This window comes from Elgaria multicarinata, chromosome 6 (assembly GCF_023053635.1).
Source record: "Elgaria multicarinata webbii isolate HBS135686 ecotype San Diego chromosome 6, rElgMul1.1.pri, whole genome shotgun sequence".
In the NCBI taxonomy this organism is placed as follows: Eukaryota; Metazoa; Chordata; class Lepidosauria; order Squamata; family Anguidae; genus Elgaria; species Elgaria multicarinata.
Window position 1 is genome coordinate 76,549,730 of NC_086176.1, and position 23,583 is coordinate 76,573,312.

Below are 23,583 nucleotides of genomic sequence, written 5' to 3' on the forward strand. Positions count from 1 at the left end.
TTGCTATGCAAACCAAAATCAGTTAGAAACTCACACTTCTCTGAATTTTGCAATGGAGATGTCCAATCAAAAATGCATATATTGGGGAAATAACATTCAAAAAGGCATTATATTAGGGAAATTGCTTTCAGAAAATGTGTGTCACAGGCAAAAATGCATATACTCATAGAAATGTGCACAAAAATGCTTATGAATTTTCATGCAAACTTTTAAAAAATTAAACTTGAGGAAGAACCAAATTTAAGACTCCAAGCATGTGATGAACCAAATTAAAGATTGGAAAAATGAGAACTGAGATAAACTGTAATTGACAGCTGTCAATACCAACTTGATTCTGCCCGTGCATTAGTCTAGCAGCATTTTACAGAGCAGCCTTCCCCAAGCTGGTGCCTTCCAGATGTTTTGGACATCAACTCCCATCAGCCCCAGGAAGCATGCATAAGAGTCAGGAATGCTGTGAGTTGTAGTCCAAAACATCTGGAGGGCACTGTGATGAAATGATGTTTTATTTTGTTGCGTGTATATATATGAATGTTTGGTTGCAGGCTTGACTTGCTTTAACAAATCCTTTCTATTATAGGCAATGGTGAGCTCCAACACACCTACACGTTTGCCCTGGTTTGCTCTCGAATTATCCGCCTTTGTTTCCATAGCGTATGAAAGCCTGAGCACTTACACCTTTGCGCTTTTATGCGTATTGCTGTTGTTCCGTTGAGATGTACTCTCAGATCTCCTTTGTACCTCCCCCTACAGTTCATAGGTTGGTGGTAGCTGGACACCTCGCCCTCCCTCGTAATCGACATGGAGCACTCCTGGTCTTGCACTGCTTTTTCCTAGGAAGCAGCATCTCTTGTTACTGAACTCACTTCGCGAAAACTCTCTCTCTCCTAAGTACTTCCGTGGTTATTCCCTGTTGTCTAGGCTATGCCCGTTCCCTTCAGCCTGCCTGGAGGCTTTGGAGCATGAACTGGAGAGGGTTGCAGGGTTGTGTAAATCCCATTGATTTCAACTGCGTTTACATCCAATTCATACTAAAATCCCATGCATGCTTACCTTTGAGTAAACAGCACTTAACTGAGACAGACTTACTAAAATAGGGTTTACTCAAAGGTAAGCATCCATGTGATTTTAGTATGAATCTGATGTAAATGCAGTTGAAATCAACTGGATTTACTCTTGAGTAAGGGAACCAGCAGATTGCTATTTTATGAACTTGGAAATGCACAGCTTAGCATGATCAAAGGATGGATCCTTTGCACTTGCGGACTATCAGGAAAAGGGTTAAAGGTATGGGGATTTTAAAAATGCTAAAAAATCAAGGGATGGACCGATCTCATTCATTCTTGGCATGCTGAAAACTCTACTTAAGAGCTATCACTGTGCCAATTTTGATCTCTTTCTCTTTAAAAATTAGGGAGCTGTGGGCAAGAAGGGTGCATTTTCAACATTTCTTTTAAGGTGAAAATATACCCCTAGCCATGCCTACTCAGGAGCAAGAACATAGAGTTAAAAGGGACCTCTCTCCCACCCCCTTCATAGTTGAGTGGAGAATCACATGTATCTCCCTCCCCCTTCATGACTAAGTGGAGAATCACATCGCCCTCCTCTTTTTCTTAGAGAGACCGCCCTTAGACACACATGCCCCCAACAAAGAACAGGATGGTCGATAGAACGTAACCACAGAAATTCACAGGAGGGAGGAGAGCATTTATTTTGCAGGGAGGGAAAATAGTCCAGACTTTCTGTACTCCAAAAAGAAATGAAACATGGAGGATAAAAGCAGAAATGAGTGCAGGACATGGACAATGTCATGTGGGTATTGGGCAGGCATAGGGAGTGTGCGCTAAATGGCTGGTGTGATGGAGCCCGGTAAGTTGGTGGGAGGGGGGAGTTAGAATGTTGACCTTTTTGAATGGTGTCTCCTGATTGGCTGTTCCATTTTCAGTTGAGAGTGAGAGTATAACTGTCGCTGGGTTTTCTTTGTGTGGTAGATAAGGACTGGCTTTCAGAGGAGTAGGAGTAGGGAATCTGGGCTATAGATTTGGGCAGGGGGTTAGATTTCCCTGGCAGGTGGATGGAGGTATATTTATTTTAACATCATGAAACTTAAGTTGTAGAAAAATATTCTTATTCTTGTAAATAAGGTTTTCAATATTATTTTTGTTATTTTAAATCTATGCCTTTCTTGGTCTTATTTGTTGACAAAGGTTTGTGTTCTACCACACACACTGGTTTAAAATTTCCTTTTAAAAGGAAGAGGGTGGTGGCATCACAGGTACCAACTTGGAGAAAGCTGCTGTAACGAAATCAGCACACTTGACATCTAGTGTGTGGGTGTTGGCAGCCCAGTATACTGGTCACCCATCAAAATCCAATGATCACTGGAGTACATTAGCATCTGGAAGGAGTATCAAATTTCCCCAGCTAATTGAAAATAGAAGTGAAGCCGCCTCCTGCAATTTATTTTATTTATTACATTTAGATCCCACCCTTTTTCCTCCAAGGAACCCAACGAGGCGTACATAATCCTCCTCCTCTCTATTTTTATCCTCAGAACATCAACCCTGTGAGGTAGGTTGGGCTGTGACTGGCTCAAAGTCACCCAGTGAGCTTCCATGACCAAGTGGGGACTAGGACTCAGATCTTCCGACTCCCAGTCTGAAACTGTAGCCACTACACCATACTGGCTCCCTGATAAATTAAGTTATTAACTAAGTCCATCTCTTTCCCCAGATGGTAGGGATTTTATTTGAAATATGTTCTATATAGAAATCCAACATTTTGAAAACAAAAGATGTGTGTGTCTGTGTCCTTCTGTGTCATTGATTCTAGCAGCCTATTACATGAATGGGAACTATTAAAAATATGCAGCATCTCTACAAATGAGACCATAAAAAGCTTTTAAAAAATCCAACAATGACATTCTGCATTAAAAAAATAATAATCTCAAAGCTGTCAATTGTTACTATGCATGTCTTAAATAACGGTGGAATTTTCTTCTTGGCAAATAAATATTTACACATGTCTAAAAATCACAATAATTTACAACAAAGATAGAAAGCTCAACGAAATACCTACCCAATAAAAGCAGTCCCATTATACTTTCCTACGGGTTCTCCGATCACAATATGGGTGGATGATGAAGCTATTCCAACAACCCCAGAGGCTCCTCTGTCTCCCAATATAGTGATGGTTGCCATACCTGTCAATCCAAAGAACTTTGCTGATTAAAAAAGCTTATTGACATAACTGATACATCTTTATCCCTTTCGTGTATGGGGGATTAAAATCAAGGTAGTTTGTAAATACTGAAAGGGAAATATAATTTTGCATGGCCATCAGGACATAAATGAGTTCTCATTATATTGCTCAATATCACCGCAGCAAAAATCTGAAGAATGCCAATTAGCAATTTGCCATAGATAAACACCATTGTCTGTATCTGATATATTATAAAGCACTCCTTTTATCACCACTTGTTCTACAAAGTACTCTTAATTTGTTTTTTCAATAATTGTATGTTAATTGGCTGGAAGAATTTGAGGCCTTGAGAGTTCAACAGTTTGTAAATTTGCTGGCTGGTTTGGACTCTGGGGTGTAGTGACGTTTTAGAAAAAAAATTGCTACACACATTCAGGTCATCATTTTACATTGTATACTCTGAATACTAGCTCAACTTATACCTGCTTTTGAAGGGGCCAGGAAAGAAATTAAATACAATACAATGTGATTTCTCCCTTGAAGACTGAGATACCAGAATGAAAGTTGGTGTAAATGTTCAGGACAACATTCTGCATTTCAAGTTCAAAAACCAGCTTGGCCACCACACGTTTTCGAAAGTCTCATAAACACTGTGCTTTACTTGTCAGCAAAATCCTATTTAAGAAAGATTAACAGACTAACTACATGCTACAACCTTCAGAAATAGCATAAGGCAACCTTTTATGCTCAAATTCTGTACAGAAAGCTAAGTGGGCCTTAATGAAATTCCCACTGATAATGCCATCCATCCCATAACCTTCTAAAGACAATAATTATGGGAGATGCCGGAGTAGTAAGGGGGACTGGGCCCTCTCTGGCCAACCTGTAATTCAAGAACTGATTATATTTAGGTACTGCCTAAAAATTGGAAAAATGTGTATGTATTTACCATTTATTGGTGAGATCTCTGTGCTATCAGTAGACACCAGCTGAACTGCATAAGTTTCATCGCCTTCCAAGAGACCATCTTGAATTGCTTGCAAAACTATGGTTTTCTGGGATTCCATCTACATTAAAATGGAATGGAAAATGGTTCACCATAAAGTCGTCACTTGGCATTTTGACAGAGGAAAACTTCTTTTCTTTTCTAAACAAATTACTATTTTTACCAGACAAATAATTAAAGTGATTTAAGCTCTTACACTCTGCCAAGGAAGATTTAGTCTCTCAGCAGGCTATTTTGTCAAGCAGAAGGCACAAATATGAATCCAAGAACTGGACTCCTAAAGAGAAGCAGCAAGGGTTTATGGCTCACAGCAGCATCCGGATAAGAAGCTGAGAGCCCTTCTCTGTCTGCATTAATGCCTAAAGCAAGATATATCTCACCATCTCACAAATGATCTTGAAGAAATCTTCCTACTTACATTTGGAGTCATGTGCAAATGCATGACATTAGGATTGGCCAACACAACCAGGAAGTTTCTCTATGAGTACAGCGGATAGCATTCAAGAATACTTATTCATGTTTAAGAGCACATACAGAAGGATGGCTTTTACCTCCCATGACCCTCAGACAGACAGTAAATACATAAGTAAGCATGAAAGAAAAAGGAAATACTATAACAAGCGTGTACCTCAGCAAAGAGAAGTGTTCCATTGAGAGGTGTGAGTTCATTCTTAGCTGCCTCCTCCAGAATCCAAATAATCCGAACTTCTCCCTGACCACCTTCACTCCGACTTACAGTAAGAAAAACATTTGCGGCAGGATCATCAATTGCTTGAGGCTCCTTCACCGATACCTAAAACAACAAAAACTGGAACTATTTAGAGAAGTGCCCTGGTACTGTGTCATGACTGTTGTTGATGCAGGATAAGGAGGGATGAGGTAACTGGTGCCATCAAAGAGGGCAGCACTGATCATCCTTTCAGCACCACACATGGAGTTCCTGATCCACCAGTCCAGCTCAAAATGTTCGATGCACAGACCAAGTGCCAGGAATTACATGCAGGCAAAAGCCTACTTCTGTGGATGCGTCAGCATTACTGGAATGAGACAAAAGCTCTCTTCCCCCCTAAACTCAAAATTCTGATTGCTGACTCATGCTTCCTGTTTCTTTCATATCTTCAAGTGGGAAACATACGCAACAGAATTGGTTCAACAGAGCATCCATAGCAATATTATTACGTTTATGAAAACCACTCAACTTTTCTCCCTGTAGTTTCTGAAATAGTGACTGCATCTGTGAAACAATTAAATTTATTTATTACAGTTCCCCCCAAAATTAGAAACCAGCTCAGCATGTATCAGACTGTTTCATGTGGACACAACCTAGTGTCCTTCCTGTGCAACAGTCTCCTAGCAACCACAGACCTGAGGATGATCTGAAACATGCTTGTCTTAATATCCTGACAACAAATAGCATCTTATCTCTGGTATTAAAACCAGCTTATATGCGCCACTTTGGCAATAAAGCTGTCTGCACAAAAGAACTGTATAAGGAAAGAAGCAATTCAAATAGATTAATCAGGCACTGGATTACAGCAGTGGAATAAATATAAGCCAAAAAGGCAATTCTGAATTCCGGTTGGAGGGGGACGACGACAAATAATTGGAAAACTAACTTTATGCAGGCAGCCTGCCTAAGAAAAATAAAACCAGCTTAAGTTGCCCCAATGAAAACAAAATTAGATGGTGACACATTCTGTCACCTTAGAGCTGGAAGGAGCCTTTATCAATGAAAGATAGGACCCCTCAAAATGAAAAAGGGTCCTACCATCAAACATGGCAGCACTGTGTTGCGTTCTCCTTTAACAGCATGCACTACACTAACTCACTGTTGTAATCTCATCACACTTTGCATCTCTCCACCTACATGCCATGATATTGGCAAGGGTAAGGGAATTGCACAACCTGATGACATCACAACATGGGGGTGTTATACATACTACACATTATAATGGTGGAAGAGGATGTAGTTTTGCTTTCAGGACCATTTATGGCAAGCGTGGTCTTCCAGACTTCCTATAATTCCCATGAGCCCTAGCCTGCATAACCAATGGTAACAGATCATGGGAGTTGTAGAACAAAACATCTGCAGGGCCACAAGTTGCCCACCCTTGATTTATGGTTCCTAAAAAAGATCCTTGATGAAAGTTTTTTTTTAAAGAAAAAGGACAACCAATAAAATATATTAATGGATAGCCATATTGCCTCTGGACCCCTCAGCAGTACAAGACAAAGAATGAGGAAAGCACACAGCTTGTATGTTGCATTGATTGGCAGAACAACTTATCACTCCACCTTCCACTCAAAACACATGCCAATATTGGGCTGAAGGAGCTTACATCTCTCCTAACCCCTGTCTTCTCGTGGAGAACTAACTCCCATTTCAAAACCCATATTCAGCTTTGGTATACAATACATTCCTTACAGTTGATACATTTTCTAAAAAAAGAATTCATGATTTCTAAAATGTATTAGTCACCCTATAGCTAAAAACTCTCAATGCAACATAAAATAAGAACATAAATTCCAAAATCCACATTAAAACCAAACAGCCCAATAAAACAATCAATTAAAAGCTAAACAGAAGCTAAAAGAGGCATCAGAAAAAAGAATGAGGAAAGACCTAAATATATAAGGATAAAACAATGCAGAAAGACAGAGGATTAAAAGATCTGAGAGAACAAAAAAGCTTTGACTGGCATGGAAATGATAACAAAGTAGGTACCAGGCAGACCTTTCTGGGGATGGTATTTCAGAATTGGAGAGGCTGCTACTGAAAAGCAAGTATATTGCCTATTTTGTTTAGATCAGGGGTGTGCAACACATGACCCATGGGCCAAATGGAGTCCTTCCTACACTACAGCCCCCACCCCCTGTGCACCCAATTTTTAAAATAAAAAGATCAACAAGCAAAATGGGGTTCCATAGAAGCCACAGAGTGCTAAAAGAGCACTTGCAAACAAGTTAAATTTAATCCTTTTAGCAGTACTGAACTTGATGCCAAATTTTGGCAGTAAACCGGTGATTTTTTATAAAAAAATATACCCCCTATTTTGGCCCGGGAGGGGGGAGAACCCAGGTACACAAATGCCTCCCAGACCTCCACATTGCCCTCCCCACTTTAGATAAACACTGCATCAAAACCTTGAACTATAGATTTTTAAGGGATTGTGGATTTAATAACCACACCGCCACAGACATATTCCTGAATGAACTATCCTGCTCACACTTACATGCTTTTCTTCAAACCCGAATAAGCCAACAGGAGAATCATTTGGTAGAATGGCAACAGTCACCTGCACGTCCTCTCCTAATCTGGCACCACCTGTCACTCTAAGTAAGGTGACACTAAACATCTCCGAAAATTCAACAATTTCATCATCTATGATGGTGATTTCTATCACTCCTGCTACCTGTAAAAATAAAATCATCACCACCATCATCATCCAGTGGTGAAATGGTAAAATGCATCATTATGAGCATCATGCTGAAATTCAAAAAGCTTAAACGATTACAAATTATGAAATGGCATAGACTACAGATTTATTTTTTAAAAAAGTGGACACGAAATCTAGAGAGGGCAAAGTGGTTTCTAACCTAAGTCGGGGGGGGGGGGAATGTATGCACCAGACAAGATCATTCCACTTTGGACTGGAAGAATGTTAGTCCATTCTATCAAATCTCATTAAAAACCAATAGTTAAGCACCTACCTTAAAACACATTTGCACAATAGCCTCTTCACCATCCTCACCGTTAGGTCTTAATGAGCTCAGTGCAGACAATGGCGCCATCAAGGCAGGACTTTGGGGCAAATGCCCAGAGCCCACTCAGCAGAATGAGCAGGAGAGCCCTAACACATATGCATGGTCATCTAAAGTGGGTGGTGGTGGGAGCTTTAAAACCATTGAGTCCCAAGTCTAAAATTACCTAGCTGCCTCCCTGAATACAAAAGGGCATCAGTTTTTCTGAAATGTGGAACACATGCTTATTAATAATCTAAAAAGCTGTTACAGGATCACTTCAAGAGGCAACATATTCTAAGGGCTTTCTGCGCCATAGTTTTATTCAAAACTTTTGCTGTCAATTGAGGAGCACAGCAGGGAAAATCCCCCAAGGAAGACGGAATATTATTTTCTGGTAGTCCCACAAAATCAATCATACAGTCAGCACAGTCATTGCAGATACCAAATAATGAATTTGGAAAACCATATACAATTATGTTTACTTTTGGGGTACAATTTTCCTGCTTCTCCTACTCATGTGCAGAGCAGTGAAGCCCTAACCTGTGGCCACTGAAAGTCTTGCTGAGCCACTCTTTGGCCTGGAAGGCATTACCTACACACTTTCACGCTTATCTTGACTGACGTTAGTTAAAAATGAAATGGACATTTTCAGAATAGTGAACTTCTGAGCCCAGTACCAATTGTGTACTTGCACGGGCTTCCACACTGCCCTGCAGATACTTCACTGAACCCCACCTGAGAAGCGAACTGCAGGGGGGAAGCAGGGGACCAGCATCAGCCCATTCATTAAGCATGCGCTGCAGAAGCTATAAGTGCATTGAATACCCTTCCAACCACCATCACGCCTCCGCAAGTCTATGCAATGTAATCCTCACTGAGTTCGGTATGATTTAGTGGAGGCCGGTGGCTCCAATGTCAATGAGGCAAAGAATTCACTCTGGATTTCGGTCAAAACCAGTCTGAACTCTAAATGAGCTCTCCAAGGTGTGAATCCATGGGAGAAAGGCAAATGCTATTTTGGGGTGCATTAATAGAAGTATAGCTTCCAAATTCGCTTGGCACCGACATTATATGCTTTCAGATGCCAGGTGAAGACTTTTTGATTCTCCCAGCATTTTAACAGTCTATAAATAAATTTTAACTTGGTGTTTTAAATTCGTAATTTTGCATTGCTGCTGTTTTTATCTGGTTGAGCTTTTATATTGTATTTTATATTATGGTTTTATACTGTTGTTTTATACTTCGAATGTTTTTAATTTTTGTGAACTGCCCAGAGAGCTCCAGCTATTGGGCGGTATAGAAATGTAATAAATAAAAATAAATAAATAAAATCACGGGAGGTACTGGTTCCTCTCTATTCGTCCCTGGTTAGGCCTCATCTAGAGTATTGCGTCCAGTTCTGGGCTCCACAATTCAAGAAGGGCACAGACAAGCTGGAGCGTGTTCAGAGGAGGGCAACCAGGATGATCAGGGGTCTGGAAACAAAGCCCTATGAAGAGAGACTGAAAGAACTGGGCATGTTTAGCCTGGAGAAGAGACGATTGAGGGGAGACATGATAGCAGTCTTCAAATACTTAAAAGGTTGTCACACAGAGGAGGGCCAGGATCTCTTCTCGATCCTCCCAGAGTGCAGGACACGGAATAACGGGCTCAAGTTAAAGGAAGCCAGATTCCAGCTGGACATCAGGAAAAACTTCCTGACTGTTAGAGCAGTACAACAATGGAACCAGTTACCTAGGGAGGTTGTGGGCTCTCCCAAACTAGAGGCATCTGGACAACCATCTGTCAGGGATGCTTTAGGGTGGATTCCTGCATTGTGCAGGGGGTTGGACTCAATGGCCTTGTAGGCCCCTTCCAACTCTGCTATTCTATGATTCTATGAAGGAGCCCAGAATTCTTTATTCCATGTGAATCTCAGCACGAGGAATGAAAAGCTGTGAATACAATTGTTTATCAAAACAAGCAAAGGATTCTGGGTGGATTCAGACAATTCCTTCATTTTGCCACACTATATAATAGGCAGCAGCTTGAGGCTGCCATCCTACAGTATCCAATATTCCCACTGCGCCTCCACTAGTTCCATTGTGCCCGCAGGACCCATGCAAGTGCAACAGGAACGAGCATTTCCTACCACAACCCTGGAAATAAGTGGAAATGCTTCTTCCGGAATGGTGCAGATCAGCGGCTCTCCCTTCTACAAGCTCAGCTAACCTGCTCCATTTTGGAAACAAGTGTTTATGCTCTTTCCAGCTGCTTTTGGAAATATTAGCTCCCTGTTGCATGCGCGGTGGGTCCTGCTACTGCACAGGAAGGACTGGATGTTGCCCTAGTATACATGCTTACCAGGGAGTGAGGCCCTGAATAGACACATACAGTATTGTGCTGTGAATGTGGTTTATGAAAACGGAGCAAAGTGAAAGGGAGCAAGTGATAGGGCTTTCACACAATTAACTGCAACCACTATGTAAAGAACAAAGCATGAAAATACAGAAACTGAGGACGGCAAGATGATAAAAAAAAAATACATCAGCCTACCTGTCCATCAGCAAACGTAAGGTTCCCAAATGATGGTGTAAAGTCTTCCAGGCTAGCAGTGCTAGGTGTGGCTTCCCAGTACAGGTCTACTAATCCAAACTTCCCTGCCCTTCGAGCAACTGGCAGCTTCAGAACATTATCTGGTGGAGGAACCTCATAACCGGCCACTATTCCACTTATGTCCTGGAAAGAAAGCAACATTAAATTAATGCTTTAAAAAGCTATTCAGAGCATTATAATGACTGCATTTCTGACAAAGAAAATAGGGGGAAATGAAATTACACATTTTCTCTGATGCTGGGATGGTTTGTTCAGATGCTTCCAGATGCACCAGTCAAATCAAAAACATTATCTTAATTCTGCATTTAAATTGTCTAAAGGTCCTGAAAACATCCTGCATCGTAATATGTGATCCAAAATACAAGCCAATTGTACTGTCCAATGTTGCATGAAGACTGTCAGTCTAATGGCTGGAAGCAAATATTTTGTGATATTAAAAGCCTCTAGCACAAGTTATTGGCCACATGTAGATCAATGCATGAGCAGGAAAATGGGATGCACGGATTAGCCATTCCCCTGCCAGTACATGGGCTGATTAGCCTCTACCTCTGGCATCCACACATACAGTGCGAATGTCTGGAGTGATAAGAGCCTACGGAAAATAGCCCCCACCCTCTACTAGCTTATCCTACCACCATAAAAATACCCCCTTATTTAGCATAGCCTTTTTAACTAGCTGGTTCTCAACCTCTCAAGACACTTTTCCATTGGCACTGTTCTCTGATGACACTTTTAGACAAACTTCCTACAGATGTCCCTCAACAGCTCCTTATATTTGCTCCACTCAGAACCCTCCAGCCAATCAGCTTTGGTGTGGCCAACATTCTAGTTCCATCTTGCCAGATCCAATAGCCTGTGGATTCCACTTATGGCCTTTAGCACAGCTGAGATCCCACTCTGACTTTCTGTTTCTCTCCTAGTATGAATCCTGGTCCCAGAGTTCAAATAGACAATGACTACTCATACCCAGTGCCTGAGCCCATTAAATCCCCGACATATTCTTTGACCTTTGTTGGCGCTTCCTTGACTCCTTAAGCCTCAGGGCTGTTACCACTCCTTCACTCACTACCCACTAACTGTGCAGAGGCATCAAATACTGAAAATTCCTTGAAGCAGAAATTCTTCTCTAGGCTTAAGAGTCTGCCTCAGCTCCCTCAGTGGTATAGGCCAATATATTGGCTCAGTTCAGATTATCATATCTCAACCATGAAGCCGGCATAGGATCCTGGCTTGTCCTGAAGCTAATAACAGTACAGATGAAATGGGAAAGTAACTATATTTAATTATGGGCTTCCTGGTTTAACTGTGGCACACACGAAGGGCCTACAAGTATGGGGGAAAGGCTTGTGTATGTTTCACCTTGTTAAACTGAAATATGATAGTCCAAATCAGCTCTCTATCTCCAAATTGTCAGTCTCACATAATTTAGACTTAGAGTAGTAACAGCAGAGGATCATTGACATTTTTCAGTTTGCTCTCACCTTGCTAGCATTGAAATGAAATATTCCTCTGGGATCATCATTTTCTTCTATCATTATCTCAGCTATTTCCAAGTCAAGTCTTTTCACACTTGGCTGCCCTCCAGTAAGAGAAGATTTCAGCAAGTGCACGCTGCTAATATTGATTACAAATCCTTCCTGTAATTCTGGAACATTATCCTGTAGGGCGAAAAGTGATTTTAAATGGGGGAGATTCAGTACATTGCAGCTCCTATCAGTCATTGTTCCCTTACCAGCACCAGACAGTTGGGCAGAGTATGGCTACTTAGTTGTGCCAACCATGCAAACTGCAAAGGTGGAAGAAAGAGTGCTTAATTCATAATAAACCTCCATTTTAATTCCCAACGTATTACAAAATTGGTGGTTCAGAGTTGGGGTCCCATATACAAGCATCAACTCAAAACAGCCTAAATTTGAAAGATGGACCAAATAATGACAAGTCGGCATTTGTATAGAGAACTTCTACATATCATTCTTAGACAGTTGGGGGGGAACAAAGAATAAATCAGAAAAGTCCCAAGTTTTTGCCCCAGAGAAAATGATAGTATCTCAGCCTCAGAATTACTCGTGGTTTCCCAGTTTTTCTCTAGACTAAAGAAAGAAAGAAATGTAGCAGTAAAATTTAGTGACGGCATTAAAGCCGAGTCACTAATTCCCTTTTAGGCCTAATTTAAAAGTACCATCTTGATGTGCAACAGTAAACGTAAAACAAAAATCCAAACCTACTTGACTACGGCATATCTAGGTTCTGTGCCACAGAGCCCATGTGTGTGTGCATACACTTCAGTGGGGGCAGTTGATATACACATGCCAGAGAGTGCACAATTTTGCTGATTCCAGTTGAAAAGAATGGGGCAATTCTTGTTTTCAGGGATTAGGTTCACATCAAGTTTCTGGTGCCTCAAAGGCACTGTTGGATTGAATTACGGATATTCTGATAAAGTTTAAATGTACTATTTTTATACAATAAATAATATCTACCAGAAAAAATTTTTTTTTGCAACATTCATAGCCCATTCAATTGCTTAGAAGCTGAACATACTCACTGGCAAAATGGCTACAGTTACTGAAGCCATTGTCATATTCTCTGCCATAATAACTGTCTTGTTTTCCAACCTATAATCCTCGTTTTCCATTGCTTGGTTGACGAGAGGGAGTGAAAAAATAGGCTGAGGTATCAACTGCACAACGATATCGCCAACAAATCCTTGTTCTCTGAGAACATGTAAAGTAATAAGAGTTGATTTCCCTGAAAAGATTGAAGAACAAATCTGTAACAGAATTATCTGTAGGCCTATGAAATAATTTCTGAAAGTGTTGATTTAGTTTCTTCTACATCTTGAGCTATAGTTGCCATATGATAAATCCCTGAAACAATCATGGGCAAAATGTGAGGCTAATATCACTTTAGAATATTTCAGAGATTGAAAATTTGATAAGAGGCAGAACTTTATACACTGGAGTCTGAGAAACAGCATGCGCTCCATAATTTGAAACAAAGGCTGCAGAATGTTTTGCTATTACTTACTTGCACATTTTCATTCATTTCCCTGCCGCTCTCAATTCTAGCAGTACTTTTTGCTCTCCACAACTCCAAAATTGCAGTTAAAATTATATTAGAAACATCCTCTGATGGAATGAGTCAGCCAGCAATAGTTGGAATTTGCCTTTCTTTGTTACCTTTCATTTTCTCTGATCTTGAAGTCCCAAATGTCCAACCTGACTAAGTGAACTAACATAACAGTGATGATTCATGTCTCTTCCAATAAATTACATTTGCTTCAGGGACGAGAAAATCTAAACTATCAGGACATAACTGAAAGCCCTGGGCTTAGGAGAAAAATCAAGAAATCTGCCAAAGCAATGAAGAAGAAGCCAATGTTGTTTTAAGGTCTCTCACATGACAGCTGGCTAAAAATGTTGGACATAATTAATATTTGAGAAATATCAGCCCATCACATAAAACTGAGCAAGATCATGCCTCTACCCTCCCAGTGTGCTGTCCCTGGCTCCTCCATTCACACAGGAAAATCCAGAATCAGCACAGCCTATGCATTTAATGGCCTATGCAGGTAGTATTTCACATTCAGAGGCCTCAATCACACAGGTGATTCTCCCGATATTTTTCAGGGAATTGGAAGCAGGGATGAGGCCCACATGCGTTTGACTTTACACGTGCCAGCTGACTTCTGACAAGCAATCCACGTGTTCGCCCTTGCTTCACTCTGTACAGTGCTGGCTCAACCACACCCAGCTGGTGTGGGCTGTCCACACCAGCCCATTATCTCAGCATATATTATATTGCATAATACAGCATACTACAGGTGGAGATCAAAGTTGAGAGAACACTGGTTTCCCTATGACCACCAATGAATTTAAAGCTGAAGGGAGATTTGAACTACAACCTTCTGTAGAGGAAATACGTCTGTCAGCAAAACTTCATATAAGGTGAAAATACTCGGAAGTGTGCAAAGCATAAACAATTGTAAATGATGATGTAGAGTTTTGTATTTCATAGAATCATAGAAGAGTCTTAGAGATCACCTAACTAGGTTTTTGACACAATGGGCAGAATCCAACAGGGTGCTTCTGCCCCCACCGATTCATTTCCGCTCCACCAATTCCCTTCTGCAAGCGGCAGGTCCTGCCAATCATGTTGCACAAGTGGGACCCACCATTTAGGCAAGGGAGATTTAGTGCTTTCTAGGGGAAACCTCAAAATGAGAGCAGGAATGCTCGTTTCTGGAAGGAGGCAGGTTGACGGAACTCCCTTATGTGAGTTCTGTCAACCTGCCTCCTTCTAGAAACAAGTGTTTCCACTCATTTCAGCTTGTCCCAGAAGCGCTATGTCACTATTGTGAAAGTAGTCTTGGCCGCTTGCACAAAGCAATTGGCAGGGCAGAAGCACATTAGCGGTGGCAGAAATGCCCTGTAGGATTCCGCCCATTATCTAGCACTATCCAAATAGTAATGTGTCACAAACACAGAAAAAGATTGGGCAATAGGCATCAATCTCAATATGTGGTTCAGTAAAGCAAATCTAGATAGCTCAAGCATGTGAGCCAAGCACAGCAAGACATGGGAAGGTAGAAACATTGTATGAAGCACTCATAAGATATTCTGTACTCAGGTACAGATAGCCAAGTAAAATATATACAGTACGCATGAAGAGTGAATGCATATTTCAAACACATATTTTATCTGCAGAATATATGGATTCCACTGGTGTACCACTGCATCTCAGAAGTATTTTTTAAAATATAAATTTAGAATCTAATATTAAAGTAAATACTAACTAAAGCTGGAACTGTTTTCAGAAAGAGATTTGGAAAGACATTTTTGCTTTTCCCCAAGAAGATAAGCCTATGCGGCAGGGTCTTGCTATTTACTGTTTTACTCTGTACAGCACCATGTACATTGATGGTGCTATATAAATAAATAATAATAATAATAATAAGATCACAGAACTAACTCACCTTCAGGTTCTGCTACTTTAATAAAGAGAGAATCTGTGTGCCATCCCACGATGCCATAAGGACAGTCGTTAGGCAAAATGGTAAGTACAGCTTTGGCTCTGTTTGGGTCAATGGTAGCTCCTCTTTTAGGATCCTGAATGCCCATAGTGCTGACATGAGTGAGAGTTACAATCAATGCCTCTGCAACTTCGGAAATGACATCTGCAAGGACTGTTAAGGTGATTGTGGACAAGGCTTGACCTTCTGAAAATGTAATCTAAATATTTTAGGGGAAATAAATATTTATATATATTTAGTAACTGATAAGATAACACAATGACTTAGGACACAATTCAACCAATGTTAAAACACTTCCATTGATTTTAAAGGGATAATTTGTTTAATTCTCCTAATTAATGGGACTTTTAGTATGTTTTAACATTAGCCAGATGGTGCCCTTAATTCCAATAAAACACAATCAAATCATATAGCATAGAATCATAGAATAGTAGAGTTGTAAGGGGCCTAAAAGGCCATTGACTCCAACCAAACTTTTAATTTTGCAAATCAAACTTTTAACTTTTTAACTTTTAGCAAGTATGCTTTTCTGTGCTTAATATGCAAATTAGTAATTAATTAGATTACTAATTAAGTAGATTACTAATCCTTTATTCCTCAAAATACATACCACTCCATAAGTTGGAAATACATCATTAATACTTCCAGTGGCCTCCCACTGAACTGCAACACGTCCAAAGGTACTAATTAAGCGTTCAATATTCAAGGTGATCAAGGTATCTTGTTCCAATTCTTCTACTTGTTTAAATAAAGAGTTCTAGAAATGTACAAATGAAGTAGAAAAACATGTAACCTCACAGGTTTGTGTATAAGAGCTATAAAAATTCTAAACAGTACTCAGAAACTAGGTTCCTCACTTTTAATACACAAATCAATGTGTAAGTTATTTTACAAACAAATTAGTGTGATATTTTCAAAAATTCTCACTCCTTTCACGAAACCATTATGGAGTAGCAACTAAACAGTAAGTCCTGGACTAGAGACACTCTAGTTTTAATTCTTATTTAGCTGTAAAGGTCAGTAGGTGACCTTGGCCCAGTTGCAATCTCTCAAGACCAGCGTACCTCACAGTTTTGTTGTGTGGATAAAATGGCGGGGGCTGTAATCCATGTAGAGCACCCTAAGCTCCTTGGAGAAAGGGTGGGTGGGATACAAATGTGAGAACCACAATAATAAAGGGTCACTTTCATTGATAAACGTAATTTCTTGTAACATCCAGTGGTGTAATCGGGTAATTCTAGTCCATTGACTTAATGATTTTATGGGGCTCCCTTTTAGATGGCTACATATGTGTTTTACTTCCATTGTGAAGCAACTAACATTCTTTTTCTCCCCTCTCTGCCATATGCCATACTTCAAAACAAAGAAAGAAAGAAAGAAAGAAAGAAAGAAAGAAAGAAAGAAAACCTCTTTGCTAAAAAAAATATATTCTGAGCCTGTGTATTTTTGTATTTTAAACTCACTTAAATCATAGCATTATCATGACTAAAGGAATAAAATAGAGTTTGCTTTAGTTGCCTTGATGCTAAACACATCTACTTGGAAATAAGCACTATTTTGTTGTAGAAAAGAATAATACATTTCTATATATAAACAATGAAATCAGCATGTGTAATCATGTATATGTCTAGTCAACTGCACTCAAATCTAAAATGTTTAAAAACAAGAAACAGAGGATTCTGCAGTGAGCAGCAGCATCCATGCTGCTGGTGGGCCCTGGGATGCCCATGCTGGCCCAGGTGCTGATGTACCATCTGTTTGCCACTGCCGCTCTCTGGATGGTAATTGGGGAGGGCCTCGACTGAGGGGGGCACCCTGGATGTGTATCAAGTATATCATAACAAGTTCTGATGCATGGAGGGAACTCCCAAGTTCCAGTGAACAATATTTTATTAAAAAGTTACCTAGGCCTGAATCTACACCTAACCTACTTATTTACATTCAAATAAAGTGGCTTTAAATAATTCTGTGTCAGAATAAGACATTTAAGTGTTCTCATGTTCTGATAATAGCCGTTTGCAAACACATTCTAATAGTACTAGTGTAAAGTCCATATTGCCATGAGTGCTGGAGGGCAAAACATACTGTTCCTTGACTCCCACTATATCAGTCCTCCAGAAGCTGTATGGAGGTTATTTTCCTTCAACGCAACCGAGGACTTTTGACCCTCGCTTCCTCACACCCGCTGTTGCTGAATGACAATTGCTTCCTCACCTCAGGCCTTAAGCCCACTTCCTTCCCTCTTCCGAGGGCTGCTTCTTTTCCTCCTCTTCAGCCACCTCAGAGCGTTCTCCGCTGCCTCCACCATCATCCCTGCCACCAATATGACAGCTCTAACAGCGGGCTCAACTCACTAAGCCCAAAGCCCACTGAGAGTGGACTCAACTTGCAAAATCCAAAGCACTGAACCCTTCTGAACTTTCAGAACTTTCTGCATGCCTACATTGCTCAAGCTTCCATTTTTAAAAAGAATGGGCAAAATCAGCCTGGTAGATCTCTAGTAAAAAGTGTTACATTCACATATTCTTATACAGATTACCTGAGCAAATGCAACAACTCCATGAGCATCATCATTTGCTGGTATAATTATTGTAACATAGCCATTAGGACCAATTTCTGAACCACCCTTTGGATTTTTCAGCCATACTCTGAAAAATTCTTCTTCCTCTGGGATTTTGTCATCGAAGATATTGATTGCTATCACAACTTCCGTTTCTCCTGGTTCAAATATCAGTTCACCTGAACTAGCATAAAAAACACAGATGAACAGCATAATTATGATTAAAGGCTGATTGTTTCAAGACAAGTATAGCAAAAATCATGGTTTTGTCGTGTAAAAATAACGTATCGAACTTCCAGCTAGTGAAAAGTAGTTACATTTGGCACATAAGATTACACTTACTGGTTTGTTTTTGTTTGTTTACTTAGCATCGCAAGAAACATATTGGATAAAATCCAACATCATGCGAGCAGACCCCTTATGCAATGGGACTTTCACTTCCTCTCGTCCCCCCACCAATATTCCCTGCACCCCTCCCGTATCTGCTCTGGAGGGTCCTCAACTGTCTGAAACAGTTCTGACTGAAACCCAGAGCAGTTTCACCACCCCGGTGACATCAAAACCACGAGACTTCACTGAGCCTTTTGTCTGCAAAGTTAATTCTTGGCCTTGCCTCAGCCGAGCCTCTGATTTCCCAAAGAAATCTTATATCTGCTTCCTGTGCTAAGTCATTCTGCAATCATCTCTCTTTCTCGGCTCTTTATGTCGCAATAACCCTTTCCTAGGCTTCCCCACTGCTCCACAGATAATGTCCCCCCAGTTATTGATTCCTGCTGTGTTTTCTGACTGTAGTATTTTCCCTAAGAAAGGTTCAGAACTGACATGTGGAAATGATTATATCGGGGTCCCATAAACTTACAACAAACAGCAAGACGATAGCAGCTATGAAGGTACATTAGAAATGTAAGTAATTAAACACATTAAAACAGGAAAAGTTCTCTTTGGGTCATATCCTATGCTGCCCACTCAATGGTGGAACCCACCACTAGTGCAATGGGAACCTAAGAGTTCTTAAAGCTACCGGAAACAAGTAGAAACACACATTTCTGGAATGGGGCAGATCAACGGAGCTTGCAAAAGTGAGCTCCACTAACCTGTCCTAATCCAGAAATGAGTTAGGAAGCACAAACTCCTGTTGAACTAGCCTGTAGCTGGAGCAATGGAATGAGCAGTATTACAGCAGCAGTACTGGATGCTGCCCTATGTCTGCTCATAAGCCGATGGATAAAATCAGAACCTACCTTGGTATAAAATCTGATTGGTTGGAGACGGAAGTCAGCTCGTAAACATTGGAGTATGAATCTCCAGTCAGAACAATTAGACTTTTGTTGGAATTAAGAGATCTGACGTTCACAGTGGTGATATGATTGGCTGAAGGGGCATCCAGCACTGGAGAGAACTGATTTATTTCGGAGTTCCAGGAATAGAGAGCTGATTTGTCCTTGCCAGCAAACAGTATGTGTACTGCATCAAGAAACATAAGAATAAGAGAATTTTGGAGAGGCAAATTCAAGACGCTTCCCTTGAAAGAAGAAGAGTTGATTAGTTTTGCTTTTGAAGTTTGTTACATGTAACATTTACTTAACGTTCAAGTTATGTTTATAGCAAGAACAGTTTCCAGCTGTAATAGAATGCTTGCTCTGCCAGATAAATCACTTTGGCTAAAAACTTTATTTACACTAGTTCTGCTCCATACACAATTTCTATTGTTTATATCTAATATTGACTTTTTATACTAGTAATGGGGAAAACCTGGTCTCAATATTGTTCAGTGAGCACCAAAATGGAACTAATATACTGAGGTCTGTAATATCATGCAGAACTAGTCTGCCGTACAGATTGCAGATCAAGTAATAGCAGCAGCAAAACAAGAACAGTTCCATTAATTATCCTTTTAAATGCACAGGTTCAAATTACTTGGATACCAGAATAAATACTTCCTTCACATTTTGCTGATATACGAGTATCGCAACTTCTTAAAGACAAAATCTTTAAAAGCTGTCACTAATATAGCGGCAGGCCTGCAGACCTTATTCCCTGGCTGAGGTGGGTTGTAATTAGGAGCATAGGAATATAGGAAGCTGTCTCAAATGAAGTCAAACAATTGGTCCATTTAGCCCAGTATTGTTAACACTGACTAACAGCAGCTCTCCAAGGTTTTGTGGAAGGATTCTTTCCTAGCCCTACTTGGCGACGCCATGGATTGAACCTGGGACCTTCTGTATGCAAAGCAGGTAATCTTACCACTGAGCTACGGCCCCTCCAACTAATCAAACAAGTCACAAAATCAGCCAGCCACAAACATGGAAATGCTGAAAACAAGTCTGTGACCGTAGTCTCCAGCTCCCAGAAAGTCCTGGGATTTCCCATAATTTTGTCTGCCAGCACCAGGATAATAGATCTGGAAGCATAATTGCATTTATCACACATGATGATGTATACATTTTGTACAAACTTCGCCTTTGTGGAAATGATATCCATGGAGGAAAAACATCATTTGTGAATAAGCCGGAAGGATTTATTTATTTATTTATTTATTCAAACTTACCTAAACCTGAGGGTGGAAAAAATGTGTGGATTTCATTTACATCTCTGATGGAAAGGAACTGAAAATGCCTGAAGGAAGATTGCCCTGTCTCCCACACAAACACTTCACATGCACTACTAGGCCCTGTGGAGAGAATTAAAAGCAATTGCAGAATACCAGCTTCACATTGGCCTTTTGAAAAAGTCCATGTTGTACATTCAACATTATTAGTGTGCTTTAAACTACCAAGGACATGCTTGTTTTTCAAGGGGAAAATGCCATAGAGTCGTAGGAAGATAATGAACTCCCATTCTCATTTCATGGTTCTATTTCCATAGTAACAAGATGAATTTTAATGCATTTATGACAAATGGGAACTTGTATGTATGAATACCGTTTGCAAAAATTAAGTAGATGTCCGATCCAGAAATCAAGGCTTTGACTTGTGATATTCCATAGATTGGCACTTCATGAAATAAGTTAAATTTGTTATCTGACCATTGGTATAACAGAGAGGGTTGTGTGGAGTCTGATGGAGCCATGACTAGATATGTAGTACTTCCCCTGGGGAAAAGATCCACACTTAGAACTCCATTCACAGAGAGCTGGTGATGGAATACAAAGATGCCATTATCCCAGAGGAAAATCTATGAAAAATGAGAAACCTCTAGTTACAATTAAGACTGTAAGAAACCAGATGTCATTAAGTCCTAAATATACTGTTTCTCTGGGATATGATAAACCAGGATATGCCTCTTCTATCTCATAAAGAAATAAGAAGCTTGATTCTAATTGACAAATTGAATAATTCAAGGGAATATAAAGTCACAGTCCTTCCACAACATACAGAAAACTGAAATGTGTTAATTGTAACCCAAGACAATGTGAGTCTGAAAATCAGACTTTTTTGACCCAACCCAAAATGCACAATATGAAATCTGCCCCAGAACAGAGCTTCTCTAGCAGCCTTGCTAGTAAGTGAATAAACCCTTCTAACATAATACAGAAGGACTTCCTCCTTCATATACCACAACCATCCTAAATTGGAAGAGGCAGAATTTGCAATGGCAGCCAAGAATGTACCACATATGTGATAGAATGAAGGGGGTTATGAGTTACTCCCTCATGCACAAACAATGAACTGGATAGATGTTGCCAGAGATTGCCAGCCCACTTCCATTTTGGGACCTCACACGGCCATCTTGACTCTAATTTTTAGCTCAGAAACTAAGCAGGTATGACCTAACAAGCTAGGACAAAATGCCTTTGCAGTTTTCTACTGAGATGAACAAGAAATATCTCACCATGCATACATAGGTCTGAGAGACCTCAATTGCTAATGATGAATTTCCCCCATTTGTAATTCAATCAGTGCAGCTACTGAGAACCTTGAATTTTCAAGTGTCTTCTCAAGACATATTGTTAACACACCAGCCAAGAGGCAAGGTGCTTTCTTCCTTTTAATAGAAAGGGTCTGCATTTTGTGCAATGTTCTTTTACATTATTTGTTTTCCAAGAATATAACTGGTTGTAGACCCTGAAACCCAGATTCTAGGAAGACTACTTAAGACCACACAAGCAGTGTGACTTCCAGGAAAGTGGCCATTGATGAGATGAACTTAGCCTGAGCTCCAGGCTTGGTTTTTCTTGTACCTCTGAACCTCTAAATTTTAGTAAATTCCAGCAGCAGTTGTGCTGGGATAAATGTAGTTTGGCTGTATACTCGGAGTTTTGAGTGCTCATTTTCTGCACCTTCAAATCTCTCCAAAGTTGTCATGGCTGAAGAAAGTCTCCTTTTTTAACCTCTGCTTTGGATTTACCCTAAGGATACCTGCTTCCCTTCCCATGTTTCAGACAGAGCATAAGGAAGAAAAGGTGTAACTCCCTTTTTCATTATCTCATTCTTCTTCTTTCCCTCCAATTTCCCCATTTCAGTACCCTCTTTGCCTAAAAATAGCAGAGCATAAACATTCGACTCTTTTTGGCTTGTCACTGCCTGACTTCTCATCCCCCCCCCTCACTACTCCTCTCTTTCTTGGGACAGCCTTCATCAATTAACCGTTAAATGCCTTTTGTTCTAATTTTTCAGTAAAAAAAATATTCTGGAAAAGCTCAGCTCTTTTGTCTGTTGCATCCTCCAGCGTACCTTACAAAGGCACTCCGCTACCTAGTCTACATTCCTAAAGTTACACACATTCTATTTTAGTAAGTGTGGTAGTTTCTCCATAAGATTGACAGTAGTATGCCCTCCAAGGGAATAGAGCCAGGGCCAGAGTGAGGAGAGGTCCCCTAGCACTTCAGCTAAATCCCCCCTCCAGCATTTGTGACCCTGAAGGGCTTTCCCCCTAACCATGGAGAAGTAGTTTACAGTTGTTTATGGAGACATGTGTCCCAACAAAGCATAATAACATAAAGCATTTCCAGAGGCATCCAAGAACACACATGCAATATTCAACCCATACTTATTAGTATACGATAGAAACGTTTGTTTATAGTAGACATCTGTTGTAAATTTGAAAGCTCTTCAACACTATAATAGGAATAATCTCAATCTAGTTTCATTTTTAGTGTGCCATATAAAAATCTCCAATTGCATCCAATTGAATTAGCCACATTGTTTTTATTCATAAGCCACATCAGTTCTGAATATGTTGTTAAGCTCAATAGTCTAAACAACAAACACAAGTTATACATGAAGTATAACGGAGATCATACAACCTGCAGATATTTAGATTCAGCTGTAGAACTTGTAATAATTAAGTAGTGGTTTTGGTTCAAACTGAAATACTTTATATCAGTGCTATCTGGCAACATGATAGTCTGTATCTGGAAGAAAAGAAAGCAAGGAATCAATCTAAATCAATCCTTAAAGAAATGCATCTAATTTAACTGTAATACTTATATTGTTTAATGTAAAA

The 23,583-nt window shown here is 40.1% G+C and overlaps 1 protein-coding gene across 1 annotated transcript in view; it reads right to left on the bottom strand.

Annotated features, from left to right (window-relative positions):
- ADGRV1 (adhesion G protein-coupled receptor V1) overlaps positions 1-23,583 on the bottom strand; it is a 319,443-nt gene that overhangs the window by 191,480 nt on the left and 104,380 nt on the right. Inside the window, exons 48-61 of the mRNA XM_063129627.1 lie at positions 23,384-23,491; positions 21,060-21,312; positions 20,687-20,809; positions 19,380-19,602; positions 18,118-18,322; positions 16,189-16,335; positions 15,522-15,777; positions 13,092-13,294; positions 12,028-12,204; positions 10,487-10,669; positions 7,441-7,620; positions 4,836-5,000; positions 4,151-4,268; positions 3,079-3,202 (exon numbers count right to left, since the gene is read on the bottom strand). Of these exons, the coding sequence (XP_062985697.1) occupies positions 3,079-3,202; positions 4,151-4,268; positions 4,836-5,000; positions 7,441-7,620; positions 10,487-10,669; positions 12,028-12,204; positions 13,092-13,294; positions 15,522-15,777; positions 16,189-16,335; positions 18,118-18,322; positions 19,380-19,602; positions 20,687-20,809; positions 21,060-21,312; positions 23,384-23,491 (2,465 nt within the window). The remainder of the gene's footprint in view (positions 1-3,078; positions 3,203-4,150; positions 4,269-4,835; positions 5,001-7,440; positions 7,621-10,486; positions 10,670-12,027; positions 12,205-13,091; positions 13,295-15,521; positions 15,778-16,188; positions 16,336-18,117; positions 18,323-19,379; positions 19,603-20,686; positions 20,810-21,059; positions 21,313-23,383; positions 23,492-23,583) is intronic.